Genomic DNA, 18,262 nt, shown 5'->3' with positions numbered 1-18,262 from the left:
ATAAATATAGAATTGTATAAAATACAAAATTGGAAATTCAATTTAATTTGAGAAGCTTTGTGAGTTTGCCACGTAAGCATGAGGCTTTGTGAGTTTGCCACATAAGCATGAGGCTGAGGTTTTGTCTAGGGTTGCCATCATGACAACCTTACATTTATATTAAGTAGATTCTAACTAGTGAAAAATTCTAAAATTTGTTATCCCCTCTCTCTTTCTATCCGTCTATTTATCAATGTGATCCATTTCTAACAAAATATCAAAATACATTATTGTTAATAAATTTGATATTACAAAATTAATTTATTTGAGTTCAATTCATGTAAAAGACAAAGTTTTGAATTATTTCAACTGAAAAAAAATTTAATTTCTACAATATACTCTAATATATCTAATTTTATAAAAGTAGAATAAAACAAAATATCAACTACAAAATTACCATTAAATTTTCAACTCAATCATAATTTTTGTTTGGACTCTAAATACAACAAATATAGGCATAATTCATTCAAACACTTTTACATATAATTTGAATTAATAATACACCAACTAATAGAATTAAAGTATATTCTAGAAATATCTATTTTTGAAATAATCACGTGCTTAAATGTAAATGTAAATACCTCTAATCAAATCAAAACTTTCCTTTCTAACATTGAAGTGAATATTTTTAAAAGTAAAGTTGAAAAGCGACATACAATAATGTTTAATAAAAAATGAAAAAAAAGCAGAGATACAAAAATTCTCCAAAAAAAAATAAATTTTAATTTAAAGAAAAAAAAGTCTAAATTAAATAATAAATATTACTATTGTAATAAATATAAATATATTGTTATTTAGTTTTACCCTTTATTATTCTGTTCTACAAAATCGCAATTTCGTTTCACTGGTTTTCCGTTTCCATTCAAGAAGAGGCAGTCTGTGCCGCCACTCTTCACCATCGCCACCGTCACCATCACCATCGCCACCGTCACCGTCACCATCGCCACCATCATCGTTTTCACCACCACTCTTGACATCCTCCACAAAAACACCTAGGGTTTCCAAAAACCATCCGCCATCGAATGATTGATCACTAAGGGTTTCCGATTTGAATGGCATTGGGAGATTTAATGGCATCACGCTTTTCTCAATCGACTGTCCTCATAGTTCCGAATCACCACGACGATTCCGCCGCCACTTCTTTTCCCTCATCCGCCTCCGCCGCCGCGTTAAACGATGACAACGATGTTACTTCCGTTCCTCATCGGCGTGATTCCGAATTCGCTGCTACGAGTAGTAACAGCACTGCCGCTTATGTCAACGCTGCCACTACCATGGCGTATTTACCACAGACTAATTTCTTTAATGAGCTTCGTCATGATGCATTTGAACTTGAGCTTCCTAAAGGTCCTTCTGATAGTGGTTTGGTCTCGAAATGGCGGCCGAAGGATAAGGTTCGCTTTTTCTTTGAGTTTAATGTCATGTTTTTCTTTTCATTTGGTTGTTTAGAGAACCTTGCTCTGCGTTTTTTTTTTTCTGCATTTTTTTATGTACTGACTCGTTGATTTGCGATTTGTTTGTTATGTGAGTGGAAAATTTGTGTCCTAGAAAATTGGAAAGTGTAGAAAAAAAAGGACTTTTGTGCAATATAGATAGTATTAAGCTTGAAGTTTATAGGGTTTGGATCCACTAATTTGGAAGGCTTAAAGTGCCGAGTAGCAGTGATTAATGAGAAAATCAAGAGAGTGAGTTTTGTCTTAGACATGATTTCGATAGTTGGTGTATATATTTTACTTGATATAGGGAGAGGAAGATGTAGAGGAAGAGGAAGACCTAGAAAAACTATAAGGGAAGTTATTAAGAAAGATCTCAAGATTAACGATTTGGATCGAAGCATGGTCCTGGATAGAACATTATGGCGAAAGTTGATCCATGTAGCCGGGCCCACTTAGTGGAACAAGGTTTGGTTGTTGTTGTATAGGTAGAGGAATACCTAGAAAAATTACATGAGAAACTATTAAGAAAGGTCTCAAGATTATCAAATTGGATAGAAACATTATGGTGGAATTTGATCCATGTAGCCGTTTCCCACTTAGTGGGATAAGGCTTGGTTTTTGTTGTTGCTAGTATAGAGCAAGATTATATTCTAAAGCCATTGGATTTTTATGAATCGTTATCAACTTCTCACTTTATGATTTTGAGTATCTCACTTTCAAACAGTGCTTCTCACTTTATGATTTTGAGTATTTCACTTTCAAACAGTGCATGGAATAATAATGTTAATGACAAAAACAATAAACATAATAGGTGCATCTGAGCACCACTTATATTCATTCTGCCGTCTCTCTAGAATTTATGCTGGCTTAAGAACTGAGCTGAAATTTTATGCATTATGGTGGAATTGCTTGGCTGCAGTAATGGTTTCTGAAATGAAACAGGGAACTGTTATTTACATTTGCTTTGCTTCTTTAGAATAATAGGCCTTTTATAAATCTCAGTAGGTTCCACTAGGTGGTGTGGTGGTCTATCGCATGAGTGGGTGCTAATTTCTTAAGTTTTCAATAAGGTGGAAAATGGTTGACAGCAGTTGATTCTGATCTAGAAAAAGTAGATGAATGCAGAAAAATTGTATATTGGTTTTTTTAGTAAGTTGCTTTACTTTAAGATTCCAATAAGCAAGCCTCCTTCCACTAAATCCGATTGTATCAACTGGAAATTTTGTGCTTACGGTTTTAGATTTCCAATGATTTTTATTTATTATTTTATTTGCTCTTCACTTTCTTACAAATATCATAGTTGCTATGTTAGAATTAAGAAACTGAGGCTTTTTCAACACTTTCAACACTAACATCTGATCAAGACCAAAACATGCTTGATCGAATGGTGAGGGATTCCTAGTTAGGAGCTATGTTGTTAATCTTAAATAGCGGGGTAGAGATCTGGACCCCAAATTTTCTATAGCAGATAGTGGGATCACTACTATTGTGAAGGCTAAAAACAATATACAAACTAAACTATTATAGCAAAATTCACAAAATTAACGGGGTAATCATAATAATAAATACAAGTAATTTCTGTAATTTGTCATTAACAGTAAATATCATGATCCAATATAACTTAACAGCTAATTAAAAAACAGAGAAGAGCGCTAGAACCCAAAGAGGAAAGATTAGTAAATATGGTCTTTGCTTGTAAATAAGGAGAAACACTAGAAGGGCTTCGTAGTTAGTAGGCAGTGGCCTTTGCAATTCGTTCATGCAGAAGAAGGGCATGAAACAAAAGAAGAGCTTCGTAGAAGAACAGTCACATAGAGCAAGCGACAATGAGAAGGACAATTCACTCATGAAAGAAGAATAAAATAGGCAGTTTAAAATCAATTGGCATGACCAAAATAGTCTTAAAAAAATAAAGAACATGGTTTGAAATGAGTATTTAAGGGAATTCACGTCGTGAACCTTAATGCAGATGTGAAGGAGTGACAGGGTCGCGATTGTGACCCAATTTTGCCACCTTTTGCTGCCGGAACTGCTACACATGTTGAATGTACATTGCCGTCCGAATGTGTTGGTGTCGCCGCCACCACCACTCCAAAATCACCTGCTATAGCGGTGCAATTGATTACATAAGTTAGGAGGGAAGAACCCACTTTGTATATCCAACAGGTTCATCAACAAAGACTAGGCACTGTTAAATGGAATAGTATACTCTGTTACTACAACATGGCTAAAAAAACACCGAAGTTGGTGGTAGATTGAATGTTCCAGATGCAGTGGTAGGGTCATTTATGTTAAGATTGTCAGTTAAATCGTAGATCGGATGACTTTGCTGCGCTTGGACCAGTCATATTGCATGTAAGACCGAATTTCATATTGCATGTAAGACTGTGAGTTTCCTAAACCCATATGTTAAACCAATTTGTGCCCTAAAATAAATAAAATCTCGAGTATCCTTGCTTGTCTAAACCAACCTTTCTCTGGTATGTCAGACCTCTGCTCCGTGCTCAACTTTCCCAACCCCTCTTTGAATTTGACGGGCAGCAATAGTACTCTAAGTTTCAACTTGTTGCAGGGGTGGTTTGCTCTTCTCCAGCCTTCTGCATGGTGATTAAGGTTTGAAAAGGGGAGATAAAGTTGGGTCATTCAGACCCATTCACTCAAAATTAAAGAAATAAACTAGAACAAGAAAAAGGTCATATAATAATTTTGGCCTTCTAGTCCATTGGTTGTTATATATAAAAACTAAAAAGCTAGCAATAATAAAATAAATAACAAAAATAAAATTAATATAGATATAGATATGGTAGAGTATTGTTATTGGTAGTCTTTTTAGCTACTAATATTAATTATATCGTTACAAATAATAACATACTACTTATTTGATATCTTATGATCCATGTTACTGTCTTGCTACCCCAACTCAATCCTAGGTAATAATTTGGTAGGATCTTATGATCCTTGTTAAAAATTTACGTTTTGCAATCTTGCTACCCTCTCCCGATCCTAGGAAATATTTCAATCCTAGGAAAGATCTTGATCTTGACAATGGATAATCCACACACTCATATTTGCAGTTTTCTGAAATGTATTCCTTATTAACCTTATAGAAACTTGTGAAGGAAGAAAAAGACTTGTGAAAGAAATAAACTAGAACAAGAAAACGGTCATATAGTATTTTGGGCTTCTAGTCCATTGGTTGTTATATTTAAAAAATCTAACAACAATAAAATAAACAACAACAATAAAATAAATAACAACAATAAAATAAATAACAAAAATAAAATTAATATAGATATGGTAGAGTATTGTTATTGGTAATCTTTTTAGCTATACTTCATTGTTACAATTACAAATAACATATTACTTATTTGATATCTTATGATCCTTGTTACCATCTTGCTACCCCAACTCGAACCTAGGTAATAATTTTGTAGGATCTAATGATTCTTGTTAAACTCTTAACGTTTTACGATCTTGCTACCCTATCTCGATCCTAGGAAAGATTCCAAGCCTACGCAAGATCTTGATAACAGTGTACAATGGATAATCAACATACTGATACTTGCAGTTTTCTGAAATGTAGTATTCCTTATTATCCTTATAGAGACCTGTGAAGGAAGAAAATGAATATTCTTTTGAATAAAATGTTATTCTTGCTGTATTTCTAATTATATAACAAATCTGAAGTGTGCCAAAACACTAATGCACTGTTACCTATTTTTGGGGGCAGGAGAGCTCAAATCACATAAATTTTCTCTGTTGTAAATTTTAATATTTTCCTGTAACGGCAGATGAGGAAATATTTTGAAGTCTAGCTTTATTCTGTTAAAATATACTTATAGATTTTCATTTGAATTCTATGTTCTGTTCCTTCTAAAAAAATGTGATAATCATTGTTATTGAAAGAAACATATAAATAAGACACATTCTTTGATTTAACCCCCAATTTTCTTGTGCAGATGAAGACAGGATGTGTAGCTCTAGTATTATGTTTAAACATCAGTGTTGATCCACCAGATGTCATAAAGATATCCCCTTGTGCCAGAATGGAGTGCTGGATAGGTCTCTTGTTACCATTCCAATCTCATTTGTTTTTGAAAGTTTTGTTTTCCATGGTCTGTACTATTACTTTCTATTTTTGGCATTTCTTCATCTTCAGTTAATGTTTGGAATTAGCCTTTGATTACCTCATAATAGTGTATACTTATTTTTGTGCTTAAATAAATACTTGAATTTACAAGTTCCAAATGGTGATAAATCCAAATCAATTGTCAATGTGTTTTCTGGCAGTAAGGCATATAACTGCATGCTGTTTTGCACTTATATCTAATGGTTACTCGGAATGCTTTTACATGTCTTAACCAATTTTTTCACTCTACACTTGTTAACTCCCTGCTTAACTTTTTTGAGCAAGTGCAATTTTTTTGTTGAGAAATGTTAATAAAATGATTAAGTAAAGCTTTATAATATGTTATTCTGCATGTTTACGACTATGGTTATTGGAACAATCTTTGATGCTTTGCTTTCTCAATGCTGCAGATCCTTTTTCTATGGCACCACAAAAGGCATTAGATTTGATTGGGAAATCTTTGACCAGTCAGTATGAAAGATGGCAACCGAAGGTGGGAATGTTTAGCTTGCTAGCCTCATCTGAATATAAGCTTTTTAATTGTTTTTTTACCTGACCTTGTGGCTACTTTTACAGGCACGCTATAAGTGTCAACTTGATCCAACATTGGAAGAGGTGAAAAAGCTTTGTACTACATGTCGTAGATATGCAAAGTCAGAAAGAGTTTTGTTCCATTACAATGGGCATGGTGTGCCAAAGCCAACTCCTAATGGTGAAATTTGGGTTTTCAATAAGGTCAATTTTCGTCCATCTTATCTCAAACCAATTAGTTATCCAGAATTCCTTGTCCAGAAGACAGGGATCTTGCTTCATATTGAAGCTTCTTATAAATTACATAAACAAAATTCCTTGTCTCCAAAATAAATAGTGATATAAAAAATGTAAATGGGAGGATAGAAAAAAGTAGTGATGGCAATCAGGTGAAATCTTTGAAAAGAGGAAAATTAGAGTGAAAGTATGGGATGGAAAGAGGCGAGAAAGCATTTTTTCTATGTTTGTCTTTGTCCAACCAAAATGAATAATATATTGTATTTTTTTCGATTTGCCATGTTATAGGTACAAAGTTTTGACTCTCGTTTAACGGTGGAACTTCTTATAAATTACATATACAGAGTTCTTTTGTCTTCAAAATAAATTAGTGATATAAAAAATGTAAATGGGAGGATAGAAAAAAGGAGTGATAACAAGCAGGTGAAAACTTTAAAAAGAAGAAAATTAGTGGTTGTATGGGTATGGAAATAGGCGAGAAAGCAATTTTTCTTTTTTTGTCCAACCAAAATGAATATATTGTATTTTTTTGGGTTGCCATGTTATAGGTACAAGGTTTTGACCCACGTTTAACGGTGACTAATCTCGGTCAGGGAACATGTGGGACACGCAAGGTGGGTTCTCCCTTCCCAACCGAATTTCTTTCATACGCATGAGGCAGAGTTCGAACCTCTGACCACTTGCTTAAGGGGTCTAAATCCCTTACCACTTGGACCAATCTATTGTTGGTGAAAATACTGTATTTTATTTAGTGTACTTGTTATGCCTTTAATTTTGCTGAGATATTTTGTCAGCAAGCATAATAGAGGTGGTGCGGGAGGGATTAGATAATCAATAAAAGGAGCGCTGGCAAATAATCGGAAATTATTACTCCCTCTGTGTCTAATTATAAGATCCTTTTGCAACTTTTGTTTGTCCCTTAATATAAGACCATCTACAAACTTCTTATACATTTATTACTCTTTTTCCAAATATATCCCTTATTAATACTATCCATTTTTCTTGGTAGATGAAAAAAGTAGATATATCTACAAACAAAGGGTAACTTAGTAATAATTACACCCAAAATATATCATAATTATATTATCAACTTTTCTTAATATGTGTAATATGTGTCTCAGGGTCTTTTAAATAGAGACGGAGAGAGTACCGGTATAACAAAGCTAAATTTGATATAATATCAATTTATCAAGAGAATCCAAAATAATTTAACTCTAACTTCTTAACCATGGGTTACAAATTCGTAAAGTGACCTCAGTTATTAGATAATAATGAAAAGAACTTTGTCATATTCTTGTTGAGTTATTTTGAAACACAAATTTGATATCAGCTTTTGACCTATATTTGGATGGTCAACATAGTTCAAATACGCAGTTAAATACGTCCAGTATATGATTAATGAATTAGCAAGGTGTCCCAATTAGCAACACATTAGCTATATACTGAACATAATTAGCCAGCTACCATGTTTTTTAAGTCTATATTTGAACGCAAATAGTGGTTAAGGATTAATGAATTTGCAAGGTGTCCTAACTAGTAACCCATTAGCTATCTGCTGAACATGATTAATCAGTTACGGTATTTTTTAAGGTTATATTTGAACACAAATATAAATAGTGGTCAAGGAATATCATTTATACTCTAGAATCTTGTACATTTTGTTAAGAGTCCCACATCGGATAAATATATGGCCTGCGATATGCTTATAAGTGGGGGCAGTCCTCACCCTACAAGCCAGTTTTGTAGGGTTGAATTAGACTCAACCACATTTTTTAACACATTTGAACACAATTTGGATGGTTAATCGGTATGTGTATTGGTGAACACTTAAAAATGATGATGGTTAACGAATGTTTCGTAAGTTGCAACACCTTATAACATTCATTTAACATCCACTGAATGTGATTAACCACATATTTTAACTGTGTTAATCATCCAATTTGAGGTCAAAACTCAATGTGTCAAGTTTGTGTGTCAAAATATCATTTCTCATTTGTATTCTCATTTCTCAGAGTTATACGCAGTATATCCCCTTACCAATCAGGGATCTTGATTCCTGGCTGAAGACCCCATCGATTTATGTTTTTGATTGCTCTGCTGCTGGTAAAATTGTGAATTCCTTCATTGAGGTATTTATTCAAAATCATGTATGTTGATGCTATAAAAGAAAACTTCAAATATATCGGTTCTGATTTTGTAATTTTCTTCTAATCTGGACTATGAAATTTTGTTTCTGGACTTGTTATTGAAAAGCTTCATGAATGGAGTGCTTCTAACTCTTCCGGGTCTCCAAGGGATTGCATTATGCTCGCAGCATGTGAAGCACATGAGACTTTGCCCCAAAGTGTAGAATTCCCAGCTGATGTATTTACAGCTTGTCTTACAACACCTATAAAGATGGCATTGCGATGGTGAATGCTCTCTCCAATTAATTCTTGTTTAGTATATCACCTTTTGAATATTGTATATCATAAACTTTCAGGAAGTTTTAGTGTATCTTCTTTTGGGGGGTAAAATAATGCTTCATGAGCGATTCCTCAACCTCCAACTGCTTTTGTCTAGCGGCATTCAATGATGACTGGTTGTATACATCGTCATTGTTTATGGCATATTTTATCTCCTAGTTTGTTCCTTGAGGGTGTTTTCGTTGTACTGACATTTTATTTTAGCTGGATTTATGTTGGTGACGATAAAACAATGTCACTGTGATAATGATGGTTTTCCCGAAGAAGCTTGTTTATGTTTGACTATGCTTTTTTCATTGCTAAACTTTTGTTTTTTAAATCTATGCTCAATACTTTTTTTTTTTGTAATTTGTCTCTAGGTTTTGCACTCGTTCATTACTCCGCGACTCGTTTGATTATTCACTTATAGACAAGATCCCTGGCCGTCCAAATGACCGAAAGACACTTCTGGGTGAATTGAATTGGATATTTACAGCAGTAACTGATACAATTGCTTGGAATGTTCTTCCTCATGGTAGGTGTCAACCCTTCCTATCCTTCCCAATGACTTCCTAAATTTCCATGGTGTATTTTCAACCCAGGCATAATGCAACTGATTGGTTGGTCTGTTTTATCATATATTGATATCGACTTTATCATGTAGATCTTTTTCAGAGACTGTTCAGACAGGATTTGCTTGTTGCAAGTTTGTTTCGAAATTTTCTACTTGCTGAGCGAATCATGCGATCCGCAAATTGTACTCCTGTCTCTCACCCAACGTTACCACCAACCCATCAACATCATATGTGGTATTGTTAGTGATTATTGCTAGAAAAATGCTATTTGTTGATAAACTTTAGCATCAGAATATGTTTTTAATGCATGCTGCAGGGATGCATGGGACATGGCTGCCGAGCTCTGCCTCTCTCAACTTCCTTCATTAGTTGAGGATCCTAATGCTGAATTTCAGGTGATTTGTTGCTTTATTTTATACTTCTGATGTAAGGTTTCCTTCTGAAATTGAATATTAAATTAAAATATATAAAGTTGGCTCTGGTATTCTGTTTTTTTAAGGAACAGTAGCGTAAGTTAATATTATTTATAAGTTTTGACCTTACCTGATGAAGTATATGGCTGTTCTCTTTCAGCCTAGTACATTTTTCACTGAGCAGTTGACAGCATTTGAAGTCTGGCTTGACCATGGTTCTGAGCATAAGAAACCACCCGAACAGTTGCCTATAGTACTTCAGGTACCTCACAAGTCTCAGTCTTTGTTATCTTTGGAACCGTTGTCTCGGTTTCTAATACCTTACTTATGTAAGTAACTGTTCCTTTGTTATGATTTTGTTATTGGAATCAGGTTAATTTTATTGCAAACACTTTTTTCGATTTGGCTGATGATTAATATCATCCTTTTGAAGGAAATTCGATAAATATATGTATTATTTGCAAGCATCATCCCGTTAGCTATATGTCTAGATTCCGATGTAGTAAATGCCAAGGGATATTCTCTGGGTTCTTTATTCAGTCAATGGAGATGCTATTAGAAATTTATATGGACAAGTTTCTGCTTCTCAAATTGTTTTGCAGTCATTTGTCTCTTATTTTTTTACCAGGGTTTTGTTACAAGTTTTTTGACTCAGGAATTATTCTGCCTTCTCTTTATTCTGTTTTAGCCTTGGGTAATCATACTCATACTTGTATGGTGATTGACTGTATTGCTTTTCTACAATGTTTTTTCCTTCTAAAGTTGGATATTTTTTCTATCCCGACTCTAAATCATTTTGGTTAATCATACTCTCTCTCAATTTGTTTTTCCCTTTTCACAATATTTATATAATTGTTTAGCATTTGTTCATATCTTTGTATACATTCATAAGTAGTACTCTTTTTCTATTTCAGGTTTTACTTAGCCAATGCCATCGATTTCGTGCCTTAGTACTCCTAGGAAGATTCCTTGATATGGGCCCATGGGCCGTGGATCTGGTAATTTCTCTCACAATTCATCAAACTTTGTTGCAGTTGTTTTTATCTATTTTCAAAAGGATTTGTCATATTATAAAAATATGATACTGAGTTTCTTTTATGTAGGCATTATCTGTTGGAATCTTCCCTTATGTTCTGAAACTGTTGCAAACAACCACACCAGAACTACGTCAGATTCTCGTATTCATATGGACAAAGGTTCTTGCACTTGACAAGGTACTTTCACATGATATTAGTTTTATCTTAATTAGAACGTCATTTCAATTCAGTGATTTGTTTCAGAACATGTGCTTGCTGTGTGTGTCTACACATGATTCAGCGTTTAACTGACATTTCAGCAGACATGATATTTGCTTAATACATATCATGTTGAAATTTCTGCTTCGATTGATTATGCTTGTACTTCAGTCCTTATTAAAGTATATGAACATGTTATTTTCTCCCATCAGACGTGGTTCTGGACAAGCTGAAAAAAGTAAAAGATAGAGAATAGAAAAAGAACGAAATAAACATCAAGGGCCAATATTAAGTTGCTCAATTGTTCCATCCCCTATTAAAATATCTTTGAGTAGGAAGATTGAATATTCCTTTTCTTTTCTGAGAAACTTTTGTTTGGCAGTTGATCACTCTATTGATTTAATGCCCGAGTTATCAATCAGAAATTCAAATTATGCAATCAAGTCCAAATGAAACCGTCATCATAAGTGCCTGATATACAAAATAATGAATGAAGAAATAATAGAATTATTACAAAACTTCATTATTTTGTCTACTCATGTATTTCCTTTTCTATTTTTATTTTTTCTAATTTGGTTTGGAAAATCTCCATGTGGCATTTCTACTATATCTTGCATTGATGATGTTCCATTGCTGGGTTGCAGTCATGTCAAACTGATCTAGTGAAGGACGGTGGTCACATCTATTTTATGAAGTTCCTTGATAGCTTGGAAGCATACCCAGAGCAACGTGCAATGGCTGCTTTTGTTTTGGCGGTGATTGTGGATGGTCATAGAAGAGGCCAAGAAGCTTGTATTGAAGCTGGTTTGAGCCATGTCTGCTTAAAGCACCTTGAGAGTTCATCTCCTAATGATTCACAAACTGAGCCCCTTTTCCTTCAGTGGCTTTGCCTGTGTCTGGGGAAGTTGTGGGAAGAATTCACAGAGGGAAAAATAATTGGTTTGCAAGGACATGCAACTTCTATATTTTCTCCTCTACTGTCCGAACCCCAGCCAGAGGTTTACTACCCAACTTATTGGCTCTATTTCTACTTTCTAGATGATTACTGTTATGGTATATTAAATAAACTCATAAGGCTTTATGATTTGCTGTTCTCAGGTTAGGGCATCTGCTGTTTTTGCACTGGGTACCCTTGTCGATGTGGGATTGGATCCATGTAGAAGTGTTGGCGGAGATGAAGAATGTGATGATGATGACAAGTTTAGAGCTGAAGTTAGTATAGTTAAGAGTCTGTTAAGTGTTGCTTCAGATGGGAGTCCATTGGTGAGAGCAGAGGTAGCAGTTGGTAGGTGATGAAGCATCTGAATGTTTATATATATACTTTTTCAATGTGTTTATGAGAAGAATTTATATTCTTTTGAGAATGATTAGATAGATAATACTGATACTGTTTGTTTATTAGTTATATATATATATATATATATATATATATATATATATATATATATATATATATATATATATATATATATATATATATATATATATATATATCAGAACTTAGAAAAAGTATTGAACTACTTCAAATAAATTAGTTTTTGTAAATGAATAAGAAAAGACTTCAATTCCATGAAAAAATGGTTAAACTTGCATCTAAAATCTTCGTGCACACGCAACTGTTTATATACATATGTTTGTCTGTGTATGTCTATGTGTTATTGTTTACTCTAATTTGTTACTCATGGCAGCCATTTTTCTGTTTGATGGTTGGCATGTGCATCTTTCTAGATAACTTAATTTTGTTTTGTAGTATTAAGTGAGGGCTGGTTCTGTATATATTTTACTGAAATGGATTTTCTTTCAACTGTCAGCTCTAGCACGTTTTGCTTTTGGCCACAACAAGCATCTGAAATCTATTGCTGCTGCATGTTCGAAGCCTCAGAATAATTCCTTGATAAATTCCTTACCATCATTGGCTAATATTAAAGATACGGGTGGTGGATATCCTAAACAGAGCCAACATATGGCTCATGGTAGTATTGTTTCACCTCAAATTGGTCCTCTAAGAGTTGGGAGTGAGAATTCTAAAGTAATTCGTGATGGGCGGGTCTCTTCAAGCAGTCCTCTTGCTAGTTCTGGAATCATGCATGGGTCCCCATTGTCTGACAATTCGTCTCATCATTCTGATTCAGGAATACTGAATGATGGTTTCAGCAATGGAGTGGTTAACAACTTTGGGCCGAAGCCTTTGGATAATGCACTGTATTCACAGTGTGTAATGGCTATGTGTACTTTGGCAAAAGATCCATCTCCGCGGGTTGGGAACCTTGGTCGCCGGGTATTGTCCATAATAGGTATTGAGCAAGTGGTAGCAAAACCAGCGAAGTCTTCCGGTGTTCGTACTAGTGAAGCTATCGTTTCTCCTAGTCTTGCTCGCTCATCTTCTTGGTTTGATATGAATGGTGGTAGGTCTCACTTTTATTTGATTTAATTGTTAACCTTTGCAATGTTGTTTGGTAAAATTTATCTCTTGGCATCTCAGTCATCTTCTTGGTTTGATATGAATGGTGGTAGGTCTCACTTTTATTTGATTTAATTTTTAACCTCTGCAATGTTGTTTGTTAAAATTGATCTCTTTGCATCAATTTTATATCATGAGTTCCTGCTGCCATGTTATTAGCTTTAAGTTTTACTATTGCATGTGCTCTGGTAGGACACTTGCCTCTAACCTTCAGAACTCCTCCAGTCAGTCCTCCTCGCACAAGTTATATAGCTGGAATGCGAAGAGTTTGTTCATTGGAGTTTAGGCCTCACTTGATGACTTCTCCAGACACTGGATTGGCTAACCCACTTTTAGGATCTGGTGGAGCTACTGGGACTTTCGATCGCAGTTTACTTCCTCTATCAAATATATATAATTGGAGCTGTGGGCACTTCTCCAAACCACTTTTGACTGCTGCTGATGATAGCGAAGAAGTATTAGCTAAAAGAGAAGAGAGGGAAAAATTTGCATTGGAGCACATAGTGAAATGCCAGCACTCTGGTTTGTATTTCACCTTTTCTAAATCAATTAATCAAATTCCTCACAGTTGTCCAGTTGAGAACTTTATTTCATTTTATTCTGTCAGCTGTTAGTAGACTAACAAATCCAATTGCTAAGTGGGACATAAAGGGTACACAGACAGCGTTATTACAACCTTTCTCTCCTATAGTGGTAGCTGTTGACGAGAATGAACGCATCAGGTATGCAAAGTTTGTCAATACTGTTGTTACTTTAGTGGATACTGTTATTAATCTGGACAGGACTTTGGGTAAGGAGCATAAGGTGATTTGTGTGGTCATTGACTCATTGTGAATGTTAAGAGGATAAATTTAAGGGCTTAAGGTGAGCTGTAGCAAATTGCTAAGGGATACAAGTTTCCAAAATTTGTTCAATTTCAGGGTTAGTAGAACTCAGATTTTCATGTAGAGGCTTAGTAAACTAAACAACTAGCATTCTTAGCAAATTCCCAAGGGATATAAATTTCCGAAACTTGTTTAATTTCAGGGTTAGTAGAACTCAAAGATTCTCAGATATAGAGGCTTAGGAAACTAAATAACTAGCATTCTTAACTTTATAGGCAGTAAGACTTGTGTGTTTGGAGTGGGTCAGAATATTTATATGGTTTTGATGAATTGATTAATTAGTCTTTATATAATTGTATTGCATCATATTGAATTCTGCTGTTGACTAATGTACTTTGGAGTTTTGCACAGGATATGGAACCACGAAGAGGCAACACTACTTAACAGTTTTGATAATCACGATTTTCCTGATAAAGGAATTTCTAAGCTCTGCCTGGTGAATGAGCTTGATGATAGTTTGCTTCTTGCTGCTTCATGTAATTTTATCTACTGTTTAGTACTATATCCTTCCATTCTTAATTTGCCAAAATATTAAAGAACAGGGAGTCTTATTGCAGCTGACGGAAACATTCGGGTTTGGAAAGACTATTCTTTGAGGGGGAAACAAAAACTTGTCACTGCTTTTTCTTCAATTCAGAGTCATAAACCTGGTGTGAGGAGTCTGAATGCAGTTGTTGATTGGCAACAGCAAAGTGGTTATCTGGTATATGATTCTTCTTTGAATGTGCTTTGAAATAGGGGATGTTTTCTTCTCTACTGTTGTCTTAAAATAGAACTCTGATTCCCTCATGCATTGATGTTAATGATTTTTTATGGTGTTGTTTCATGTTACTCCAATGCATTTACCAGTATGCATCGGGGGAGATGTCATCAATAATGCTGTGGGATCTTGATAAAGAGCAACTTATTAATACTATACCTTCATCGTCAGAATGCAGCGTCTCAGCGTTGGTAAGTCGGCTCTATGCTGATATAGTTTTCTTCGGTGAATGTTATATTTGCTCAAATGATTATATCGCATAGTAGCTAAGCAGACTTTATTCTTAAGAGAAATGCAAAGTTGTATTCTGATTTCAGCAGCTCAGCCACATCTTTTGTTAGATCTCTTGACGCGCGAATCCATTATGTTTTGTTAGCCGTGAAGTTTTATGATGATAATACCAGATTTCTGTACATGTACTCTCACTAGGAAAAACCCCCTCCCCTTTTTGAGGGACAAATTTAAAGTTGTATTCTGATTTCAATGGCTCAGCCACATCTTAGAGCTATTTACAGGCGAATCCATTATGATTTGTTAGCCGTTAAGTTTTAAGATAATGATACCAAACTTATGTACATGTACTGTCACCAGGAAACTCCCCTGACCCCCTGTTGCACTCGAACTAGAAGTCTTAAAAGTTACGGCTTTGTCAATCTGTTTATTATGGCGTTGTTGACCATCTGTTTACCTTATCTAAAGTTTAATTCTTCGGCTTTCCCTGCTTCCATACTTTGTCTTTACCTGATGTTGGGGTATTGAAAGTGAAACTTACCCATACTGGCCCTCAATTTTTTAGTAATTCTATAAAATTTAAGATTTGGCTATATGATTTACAATTTTCTTCAAAGAAGAAACTCCACACAGGTTGTTCATTTGGCAGTTGAATGCCCATAAAACTTTGGGTTGCTCAGGCTGTGCTCTTACACATCATGGAACAATTTTGATAGGATTTTCTTTCAGTATCATTTAATTCAATCAAGTGACCCTAACCCTTTGATTTATGCATTGTCTTTTGTATTTTAGGCCGCTTCTCAAGTTCACGGAGGGCAGTTTGCAGCTGGTTTTATAGATGGTTCTGTAAGACTATATGATGCCAGAACACCCGAAATGTAAGCATCAGTTGAATTTGAGCAACATAATTTTTTTGACGAATGATTTGAGCAACAATATTATTTATTAGCTCTTACATGTTCTTATGCTTCTACATGGTTTCCTGCACGTCTCGGAGTCTAAGTTCAGACTTGAACCATATTGATCAATTTAGTATCTTTGGTTTTATCTAAAGTATAGACATTTTTAAGATTCAGTTTAAAATATTCCATGTCTCTTAAATTAAATGTTACTGTAATAACTAACCACCATCAACAATGATGTTTTTAGGATCGTATGTGGGTTACGGCCACACACACAAAGAGTAGAAAAAGTTATGGGGATTGGCTTTCAACCTGGGTTAGACCCTGGAAAGGTAAAGAAAATGTTTTGCCAGATTCATGATTTTTAATTCTTGTGGGCCATAGCAGAGATTCAGTGACTAATGAATTTAATTTAATGTGATGAAATTATGCATTTTCCTTCAGTTGGTTAGTGCTTCTCAGGCCGGGGATATCCAATTCCTTGATATAAGAAATCACAGCAGTGCCTATCTCACCATTGAAGCTCACAGGGGCTCACTCACTGCTTTAGCAGTACATAGACATGCTCCAATCATTGCCAGTGGTTCTGCCAAACAACTCATTAAGGTTTTCAGCCTTGATGGTGACCAACTGGGAACCATTCGTTACTATCCTACTCTAATGGCCCAGAAAATCGGTTCTGTGAGCTGCCTAAATTTCCACCCATACCAATTACTACTTGCTGCTGGTGCTGCAGATGCATGTGTATGCATCTATGCCGACGACAACACTCAAGCAAGATGAATCTGCATTTTTTCCCTTGAAAATTTCATAGATTGTCTCCAGCTGAGAAGAGTGCATCAAACATCTCTCAGGAGTAACACGCGTATTTATCGCAGTTGTATAATCCAGTGTTGATGCTTTAGTTCCTCTCTGTTGTGAATACATCTGAAAATATTGGTAGGGGTAAATTTTTATGGCAGTGTATGCAAGATATTCATTAGCCTCCATGGCAGAGGGTTGCAATTGACATGAAGAAAGAAGCTTAATGGAGGCTCCGACAAATAAGGCCATCTTCGTATATGTGTGTAAATATCATTTTATCCATAATTATTTTTCATTCCTGTTGTGTGTTATTTTCTACCCTTCATTTGTAAATTTTTCTTCTGAACATAGTCTAGTTTGGTGACAGATGTGGGTGATTGACTCCTATAAATGGGGCTCTTTCATTCATGATTGTAGTTTCTAATAACTTTGGGTACCTTTGCTTTGACCAACATGTAATTAATTTCAAGTTTGTTCAAGTGTGCAATTTCATCTCTCAGATTTAAAGAGCTCAGAATGTGACGTACGGATTCTCCAAACAAATAATGGAAATGCTAGGCATTGGATGTAAACCAAATTTACCTATAAAGTAGGAGTATTGCTGATTAGACCTTTATATACAACACCCTTGAAATTTTGAAATACATCTCCGGATGCTTTCAAATCACAATCAAAATGTGCTTTCAAATCACAATCAAAATGTCCGGACGCTTTCTTATCACAATCACAATGTTAAATTATTGAGATCCATCTTATTTTGATATCCACCTCATTGTGAATAAAATATGATTTAGAGATGTATTTCAGTTGTTAAATATTTAGTATATTCGAAGATGTATTTCTGTTAGATATTTAGTTTTCGAAGATGTATCTTCAAAGCGTTTTTCAAAAGTCAGAAGTTTTTGTAAGCATGATAAATACATAGGAGAAATTATGAGTGAGTATTCTCACTCAGGCTTACAGTAAGGAGGATTGCCCAAAATATGGAATTTATGTAGAATGAATGCTTCGAATAAACATCTATTTTAACAATACTTAATTCTATTCGATTTATTTTTTTAATGCGAAAATGAATACTTCTACGAAAGTAGAGATATCTTCAGACATCAACTAACATATTGATAAGTGAGAGTTGATGTCCAATTTTAAAAATTTAGAGGAGTAAGCCAACACACGAAATT

General features: G+C 34.7%; 1 protein-coding gene across 3 annotated transcripts; it reads left to right on the top strand.

Moving 5' to 3' along the window:
- Positions 1-850: 850 nt before the first annotated feature.
- On the top strand, positions 851-17,580 carry LOC131609450 (regulatory-associated protein of TOR 1). Of its 3 annotated transcripts, none has more exons than XM_058881143.1 (24): positions 851-1,433; positions 5,435-5,537; positions 6,015-6,097; positions 6,181-6,339; positions 6,921-6,986; positions 8,385-8,501; positions 8,626-8,783; positions 9,197-9,351; positions 9,481-9,625; positions 9,708-9,786; positions 9,965-10,066; positions 10,719-10,802; positions 10,908-11,018; positions 11,684-12,037; positions 12,138-12,324; positions 12,851-13,444; positions 13,726-14,022; positions 14,108-14,222; positions 14,736-14,860; positions 14,942-15,087; positions 15,234-15,335; positions 16,168-16,253; positions 16,525-16,609; positions 16,722-17,580. In XM_058881143.1, the coding sequence occupies exons 1-24, from the start codon at positions 1,092-1,094 to the stop codon at positions 17,058-17,060; spliced, it is 4,134 nt and encodes a 1,377-aa protein (XP_058737126.1). In that variant the 5' UTR covers positions 851-1,091; the 3' UTR covers positions 17,061-17,580. The 3 variants fall into 3 exon arrangements, with proteins under 3 accessions (XP_058737126.1, XP_058737125.1, XP_058737127.1); XM_058881142.1 differs by having other exon boundaries at positions 13,693-14,022; XM_058881144.1 differs by lacking the exon at positions 6,921-6,986 and having other exon boundaries at positions 13,693-14,022.
- The last annotated feature ends 682 nt before the right edge of the window (positions 17,581-18,262 follow it).

Source organism: Vicia villosa, linkage group LG6 (genome assembly GCF_029867415.1).
Source record: "Vicia villosa cultivar HV-30 ecotype Madison, WI linkage group LG6, Vvil1.0, whole genome shotgun sequence".
Classification (NCBI taxonomy): Eukaryota; Viridiplantae; Streptophyta; class Magnoliopsida; order Fabales; family Fabaceae; genus Vicia; species Vicia villosa.
The sequence above is the reverse complement of the archived record's forward strand: the minus strand, read 5'-3'. Positions and strand labels throughout refer to the sequence as shown.